Source organism: Cebidichthys violaceus, unplaced genomic scaffold, assembly GCF_023349555.1.
Source record: "Cebidichthys violaceus isolate CVI_PGR_0920_01 unplaced genomic scaffold, fCebVio1.0.p SCAF_28, whole genome shotgun sequence".
Taxonomy (NCBI): domain Eukaryota; kingdom Metazoa; phylum Chordata; class Actinopteri; order Perciformes; family Stichaeidae; genus Cebidichthys; species Cebidichthys violaceus.
In genome coordinates, this window is record NW_027176461.1 from 4,442,119 (window position 1) to 4,450,324 (window position 8,206).

The 8,206-nt window shown below is 46.6% G+C and overlaps 1 protein-coding gene across 1 annotated transcript; it reads right to left on the reverse strand.

The window, feature by feature from the left end:
- Positions 1 to 2,433: 2,433 nt before the first annotated feature.
- Positions 2,434 to 4,401, reverse strand: gchfr (GTP cyclohydrolase I feedback regulator). Its single transcript, XM_068721525.1, has 3 exons — positions 4,267 to 4,401; positions 3,641 to 3,735; positions 2,434 to 3,020 (listed from the first exon to the last, which is right to left on the reverse strand). The coding sequence occupies exons 1-3, from the start codon at positions 4,300 to 4,302 to the stop codon at positions 2,891 to 2,893; spliced, it is 261 nt and encodes an 86-aa protein (XP_068577626.1). The 5' UTR covers positions 4,303 to 4,401; the 3' UTR covers positions 2,434 to 2,890.
- Positions 4,402 to 8,206: the final 3,805 nt, after the last annotated feature.

An 8,206-nucleotide genomic window follows, 5' to 3' on the forward strand; every position in this document is an offset into this window, starting at 1 on the left:
CTGTCTGGTTAGATGTGACCACCTCCGTACCTCCTTATTGTAGCCAGGTGCCGGGTGTAACCTTTCCTTTCTGTTGTCTGCATACACGATCAGTAACAGTTGTATCATTCCAAGCCACAGACCGTGAGATGTGAATCTGTGGACCTTAAAACCAGTAATCAGGCTTTCAGAGGCAGGACCACGAGATCGGCTTTTGTAAGGCTTCCTCGCGTGACGACGAGACGCTCTCTCTAGGCTTCGTTTATAATATATCTTAACGCTCTACTCCAGACTCGACAGACCTTGTGAACTGCACAATGTCAAGGCTGGACAATGCTATTCATTTCAGCTTTGGGTTTTTGTTTTGAGGGAGATGATGTCATCTCAATGCACGCAATGTATTTCATAATAGTAGTGTTCAAAACAATCTAGATCAGGGGTTCCCAATCTGGGGTCAAAACCCTCCAAGTGGTCCCAAGATATATCTCTTAAGGGTCAAAAGATTATTAAAAGAGATGATAAAAGAAAACATTTTTTTCTTGTGAAATACTGGATACTATCTGAAAACCCTTCAAATCAAACAATCTGGGACAGATTCAAACACTAATCACACACCTGTGATTAGGGAATAGCAAGTAGGCATGGCTTCATTTAAGGACCCCAACGCCAAAACGTTTGGGATCCCCTGAAGTAGGTCATCAGTATCTGATAGAGAAAAGACCCTTGTAGTAACTAAATATTGAAGATATAACCCAATTTATCCCAATCTGTTCAAAAAATCAAACTATAAAAGCGACACGCTGTGGTTGAACTGTTTCTTGGCAGGGAGCAGTGACTTTTCTTGTTGTCACCGTGAGGTTGCCAGGCAATTACTGGAGACTCCAGGAAGTCACTGCTCCCGCCAAATACATTGTCTGACACATAACACCCCCCCCCCCCGCCCCATTACGACCACATCTGGCTCCAGCTTAAGACGGAATGGACAGACACGAGAGTAGTAGCGATCTTCTCGTCTAACTCTCAGCAAATAACTGTTGCTTTGGTCGCCAAGCTGAAAGGCTTTCGCTGAGGAGGAGTCCCGAAACGCTCTCTGAACTTTACTGCTACACTGAGCATGTGCAGTAAGTGAACTTAGCCGTCACACGTGATTTTTGCAGCGGTAGTTTTTGCTTGTTTTTGTGGGGCAACCTACCCACCTCGGTGTTTCCGTTTCATTCACGTCGCTCCGGCCTCCGTCCTGATGCATCGCGTCACACGCCGTGGCCCATCTTTAATTTAAAAACCTCTTGCTTTAAAAAACAACAACAAACACATTTCCTCTAAGTCGGGCTATTATTCTAAGCTGTTTTCCAATAGGCCTATGTAACAGATGCCTAGAAAATACTCTGCATTGCTTATTTATGCCCTCTGAAGTGTCACGCCACCGCTCCGTGACCCACATGAAGTCAGACGTTGCAGTGCCAAACTGTTGCGGTCACTGTTTTTGTTTTTTGCAGCATGGTCTTCTGCCTGTGGAACATCCATCCATCCAAATAGTCTCATTTTCCTGTCCCTCGGGGGACTATGGCGTAATGCCGCGTCTGTGTTTGCAGGGGCCCCGTGTTTCTCCTGTCATTGTGTTATTTAGGGGCCACATAGCGGGCGGCTTCGCACCGTCCAGCCCAGTCATCCATCCCGCTGCCGCCGCCGCTCCTGCGCTGCCTTTGCCGTGGCTCGGTTACACAATGTCCAGCTGCGGAGCGGAGCGGTGTGGTGGGAGACATCTGCTCCTCTCCTCCTGCAAAAATCCCCTCATCACATGGTTTTGTTTATGCATAGCCTTTTTCATATCCCGGCGATGTAAAAGCCCAGGAACACACAGACTCTGTCCGAATGACAACGGAGGAAATACAATTACCGGAAACACATTCACCACCGACCCTTGCCGTTTCCCACCAACATTACAGCACAGCCTTGGAATCCTCACAGTATCTTCTTCCGTCCCGTTTCCCTTAATATGTTTCCGAGTCACGTCCTTGTAAGCAAAACGGCATATGGAATCTCCGTGGTCACGGGACTGGGAAGCACCGGCACCTTTTTTGATCTTTAGTACGGAGGTGGAAGCTAAGTCATGTGTGAGGCAGCGGGACTGGTAAGAGTTTGGCTGTAAGCTGGCTGGAAAAGTTTCTGGTTTGTGGGTTAGTGATCCGGGCTGGCCCCAGACATGTGTTCACAGACCCGGGGCTGTACTGAAACCACCCAGTGTTTTTTGGCTCTCGCAGGCCGACTGCTGCGCTCGGTGTGCGTGCGGCGCTAGCGCCTCGTCTTGGGCCATTGCAGCGTCCCCCGTAAGGTGCCACAGAGCTGCGAGGGCTCCCAATAAAAAGCATGTTAGTCATTTGTCTGCTTAACGGATTATCAGAAGTATCCTTTTTGCGGCAAATAGTTCTCTTCTATTCATGAGTACACAATCAATCCACGTTAGATCATTTAATCATACGATACACTTGCAAAAACATCCTTACACAGTACTTTAAGTACAATCATGTGTATCTGGCGTATTGTATGTCTTTTGCTAAGGCTGGATTTAGAGGCATTCCTTTAAGTTTTACTGGCAAATGATACATTAACAGATAAACTGGACCTCACTCTCCCAACACTTGGTCACCACTAGTAAATAGCAAACAATATGGACAAAGGGCCTCATAAAATGCTCTGGAATGTAGTTTGGTATTCCCTTGAAATTGGTGATCTGTCCCCTATTGAAGGCTTACATCTGGGATAATCTCAATTTTAGGACTTTTTTTTTTTTTACTATGACAAAGGGCTGATTGTGTAGCTGCCAAAAGGTTGACAAAAGTTCTTCAGCATGATTCATTCATCCTTTTTTTTTTTTTTTTTTTTTTAAAGGCTTCTAGAGATACTCGCTCCATCACTCCGTCTCCTTGTGGAGGCACCACACCAGCGTCTGTCCCACCCCCGTCATCGTCAGCACACGGAAGCCCACCTTCTCCAGCTTGTCCAGCACCAGGCGAGGCGGGTCGTCCACATGGTACTCGGAACTAAACGAGCATAAACACAAAGTCATTCAACTTTCCACAGATGTGGGATTTCTCTGTGTTTCGGTAAACTTTGCTTGGAAAGTAGAATGCTGTTAATTGTTGTGGTGCTTGTTCACTTCCTTCCACACCTTGGTTCATTTCCCAGCAGCATTTGAATCAGATTGCCAATGACAACACTTCCCCGATCTGTATTGCATCAGCTTGAACGGTTTATTCTAAATCTGCAGAGCAGCAGCCTTCCTCAGCCACATTGGATGGGTTTTTGGTTTTTTTTCCCCCCTCCATGTGACTTGATCTCAGTTCTGTCATCAATATGTACACGTCGACAGCCAAAATGAAAGAAAAACCAGTGTTAAGCGCCTAAATATGGAAACACGGTGTGACCGTTACAGCTTACTTCTCATTAAAATGGTCAAATCAGGATAGAGCTACTTCATCCTGTGAGACGTTTAAACCTCGGTGCTGTCATGGCTGACGCCCCGAGCCGATCAACGCCGACGCATCTCTCCGTTTACTCCTTGTCGTCAGATATTGCCCACATTTGACTACAGTTGCCTGCCCCCGTTTGCTGAATGTCCAGCCCACTTAAATAACCGACTGTCCCCATTTGCAATACTCACAAATTGTTCCCCAGCATGGTTGTTTTCCTCGCTCCCAGGTAATTCATCACAACTGGATCCGAATATTCATCTCCCACATTTGTTGGACCAGTCTCCTGTAAGAAGTGATGGAGTACATTGACTGATGGTTTGCTTAAGATTGATTTGAGACATGAATGCTTTTGAACCCCCCCCCCCCCCCCCCCCCCCCCCACAATATCTGTTGTGTGTGCAGCTCTGGCTGCGTCACTGGCTTCACCTGCAGCCCTCTGATCATAATCCCTAATAACTAGCCAGGCTAAAAATAGATCAGATACTCAGGCTATAGAATTAGGTTGCTCGAGTCGTACATTCAACTAAAGGAACAGCTCAACAACTGAGGAACATGTGTTTTTGATTTAGGGCACCCTGGAAATAAAAAACACACGCACACATTGCGTTCTCCGCTTGTAGCCCTGACTGTTTGTTGTTTCCAGCATGCAGAATATTACAGCAATCTGCAATCTGCAAGTGGCAACCCTGCATGATTACTGGTTTGCGCCACGTTGCTCTGGCAAATAAACAACAAATCCCTGAATCTCCCCGTGCTCGAGCGCGTCTCTTCTAAAAGCGCGACACGAGTTCGGTTACAGATGCGAGATACACACCAGTCGGATCTGCGTACTGACGAACATGTAAGGCATCCCTGCTTCCCTGGGCGACGGACCGCTATTCCTCTGGGGAATCACTGAGGAGGAGGCTTGTTCACAGTCGCGACGGTCCCGTCTCTCCGGTTTGTTGCGCTCCTGACGAAAAGCTCTTCCCGGAATGCGGAAACACCCACCGCGACGGACCAATCGCAGCTCTCCTCGCGGGCAATCTGTCAACAGCGTTGCACGCTCGGTGCTTGGAAGTCTTGCTCAATTGATGCGATCACTTGTTTGTTGACTTGAGAAATGTTGGCCCAGTGCGCATGTAGGAGGAAATGCCCTTTATGCTGACTTCTCATTATTCAGAACCACACGGCCTCATTACAGAGGTCCCGTGTAAAATCTCATCATTCTGTGTCGTCTAGTATGTTAACCTGCAGTGCTGTTTAAGTCCTTTAGTTTTACCGCAAGGTTCAGAAGGCTTGAGTCTACAAAATGACAGTTCAGCCAACTGCATGAAGCGTTTTCCTTTTTATTCCACGCCTGGCTTTTTGCAAAGACATATATACATTTTTTTTTAAATATTATAATTTGGCTCCTGCCTATAAATTCACAAGGATTCATTTTACGCAATACATTTGCTCAAAACCCGACGATGTCTGGAACTCTAATTTCCTCCTCGGAGATTTATTAATTTCCGCCTCAGCGTAACAGTAATATTTTTGGATCAGCCTTGTAACTGAGGGGAGGGGGGGGGGGGGGTGAAAGACATAGACCCAAGGCAAACAACAATGGCGAGGCCTTTGATAAAATCAGCAATATGAATGTAATGTCCCACCGATGCCAGAGGAGCCCGACGGACATCCAGCAAGGCTTTGCATGTCATGCTCAGTGGGAAGCGTCATTTACAGCCGGATCGCTGCTTGATGTTGTGAGACGGGAATCCGAATCAAACCAGAGCCCGTTCAGTAGTGAAGTACCACAATCAACGGTGAACACATTAGATAAGATGTTTTTTTTTAGATTTGATCAGATATTGTTGCCACATTTGACGCAGCTCTGCATTGTGGGAACGACTGAATACTGTTTACTGTCGAGTGATTCTGCCCTGAGATGATCTAGAGCCTGTAATCTGGGGCCCCTTCGCTCAGAGGGACACAGGTGCTTGGTGAGGATATACTGAGAAGATTGCCACCTACTGGCTGCCAAGATAACTGTCATCCAGTTTGTGTTGCTTGTCTCTTTCCCCACCACATCTTTCACGTTTCAATTCATAAAAACGGTCACACTGCCTTCCCCTTTGGGAAACAGCCACATGTTGATCGACATGTTGTTGTTTTGCCTTCCGGTAGTCTGAAGTGACGAACGAGCTTCCATCTGAATCCTCCGCGGTGTGAAACTAGAAAGGCGTTGTCCTCTGGAACGTCTCTTTTTCCACTGTTTTATCTGTCCCCGCTAACCCGAGGCCTACTTCAGCAAAAGAAAAACAGGAAAGCAGCAGGGTCGTCGCCAAGGCCCCAAAAATAAACCAGAGACCTAGAGGACCCCCCCCCCCCCCCCCCGTCTCGCCAAAAGAACACTCTCTCCAAACATGTTCATACCCGAGCCGCTTCCTGGACTCCAGCGGTGTCTTCCTGCGCCGGCTCATCTGCTGCTGGTTATTGAAGTGCGGGGTCACCTCCTCTGTGACCTGCGGTGACAGTGGAGCACATCCCTAGCGGGTCCACAGGAAGCAGTTTGATCTTTTGATGAGGCCTTTGCCTTCACCTTCTCGGCTGAAGTGTGATGGCGTGTTGCCGCGGCGCTTCCGTCAAATGAGCTACCGGCGTGCAGAGACTCTTGTGCAACTTAAGAAATACAACCTCATGTATTTGTTCTCTACACTATGGTCATAACAATTCAAATACCACAACTAAATACCATAGCAGCTGGTAATCTGGCACTGTAAAAACTGCAAAATGTTTCCTATTATATTATATGACATGAAAGCTTTAACTAGAGCTTACCCTGCAACAGGTTCGGGATTGATTAAAATATCCCTCTTTACGTACCCTTGCAGTGTATGTTGTAACCCGTAAAAATTAAAATTGAAAGTGAAAAACAATTATTTAATTCCACACAGGAAAATCTATTTTAACATGTGGTATTTATTCAAAATAGAAACACAAATCATTGTCAGATCAGCACAGTGTCTAAATCCCAAGGCCTCAGATATCCCCCCCACGCACACACACACACACACACACACACACACACACACACACACACACACACACACACACACACACACACAAAACACGGAGCCCTCTGTGATAAATGTGTCTGATGGATTTACTCGCTGTGAACGTGTACGGGTGAAGACCTGCACAGGATAGCTGCGCTGCTAAAGCGATCGCTTTAAATCGCTTAGTGGGAACTGAATGGGAATGAATTATGCAGCAGGCGGTGTGTGTGTGTGTGTGTGTGTGTGTGTGTGTGTGTGTGTGTGTGTGTGTGTGTGTGTGCGCGCGCACGATGATTTACTGTAGGTGTGTGCTGGAGTATTATTTCCATTATTCAGCGGAGAGATTTAAACTGTGGGAGAGCAGCGACAACAGGCAGCTCTCTGATAGATTGGGTGTTAGGGTTACACTCTGTATAGGTTTACATCTGCTTTAATTGTGACGAATCGCTGTATTGTTGGGCCGTGCATTTCTTCTCGAGACCTTTTGCATTTATACTTCTGTGTGTCTGCGAAGTGCAGCTCCCCTCCGCAGCGCTCCGCAGTCCCTCCGCTTCAAGTAGATACATCGCTGACCTCCTTTCCTTTGCTGTTTTCCAGATTGCACCCAGCAGCTTACATAAAGAGTCTGCAAGCTGCAGAGATATTACCGCAGCCTCAGCAGGGTTAAAACCCTCTCTCGCTCTCTCTCTCTCTCTCTCTCTCTCTCTCTTTCTTTCTCTCTCTCTCTCTCTCTCTCTCTCTCTCTCTCTCTCTCTCTCTCTCTCTTTCACCCAGCCTCACCTCTCTCTTCCCACTTTCTCATGCTGCGCTCACTGATAGATGAGACCGCCGGCTCGAGGGATTACGCAACCCAACATCGCGGTGCGTGCATCGCTGTGAAACATGTCAGGCGCTGTCACCAGGTTGACATTTTGTTGAGAAAAAAAACATCAAAAAAACCAGGATGCGGTTTCAGTGGTTGTGCATACTGGGAGGGTTTGTTTAGGGAGACTTTGTCTCAGTGATTAAGAATAATGTCATCATCAAGGGTTGGAACGGCACGTCGTTACACAGCGGGCCTTTTCCTCTCATCGCCTCGATTCGGAGCTTGATTTTGGGCAAGGAGCATGTCTCTACGGGCCGCTACCACTGGGATCGATTGGACTATTAGCAGCAGGAAACAACACGATGCATTATAAACACAGAGGCACGGAGGAGAGGTTTCAGACGGCTCATCCATATAGGCTAGTTTGAGGTTCAGCATTCCTCATCCTCATCCTCATCTGTGTTGCATCCCAGTGAGTTTGACCACAGTCATGTTCATTTAGCAGACAAAGCGTTCTCTGGATGTTTTAGAAAAATTGAAAGAACAATCATCCTCTCTGTGAATGTGAATCATTTTGACCTGGGAGTCATTTCCAGTCTTCCAGAAAGCTGAAAGAACAAATGTTCAAGATCCTTTGAGATTTATTAGCAAATCATAAATCAACTTGTGACTTAGGCATTCAGCCTAACTTATGAATCAAATGTACAATCTCTGGTTGCGATTAGTTGTTAGCTCTCAGAAATTAGTTAGGCTTCCTAAATATCTAAACCATCCCTTTAGGACCCAGTCTCACACTGCTGTTCAGCTCATTCATTATGTTTTATTTCCTGCTATTACCAGATCATTAAAGTGTTTATTGCTAACTCTCCCCCAAAGTCAAACATTTGTTCGAATATCATGAATTGAAAAGAGGGAACTAAGTGAACAAT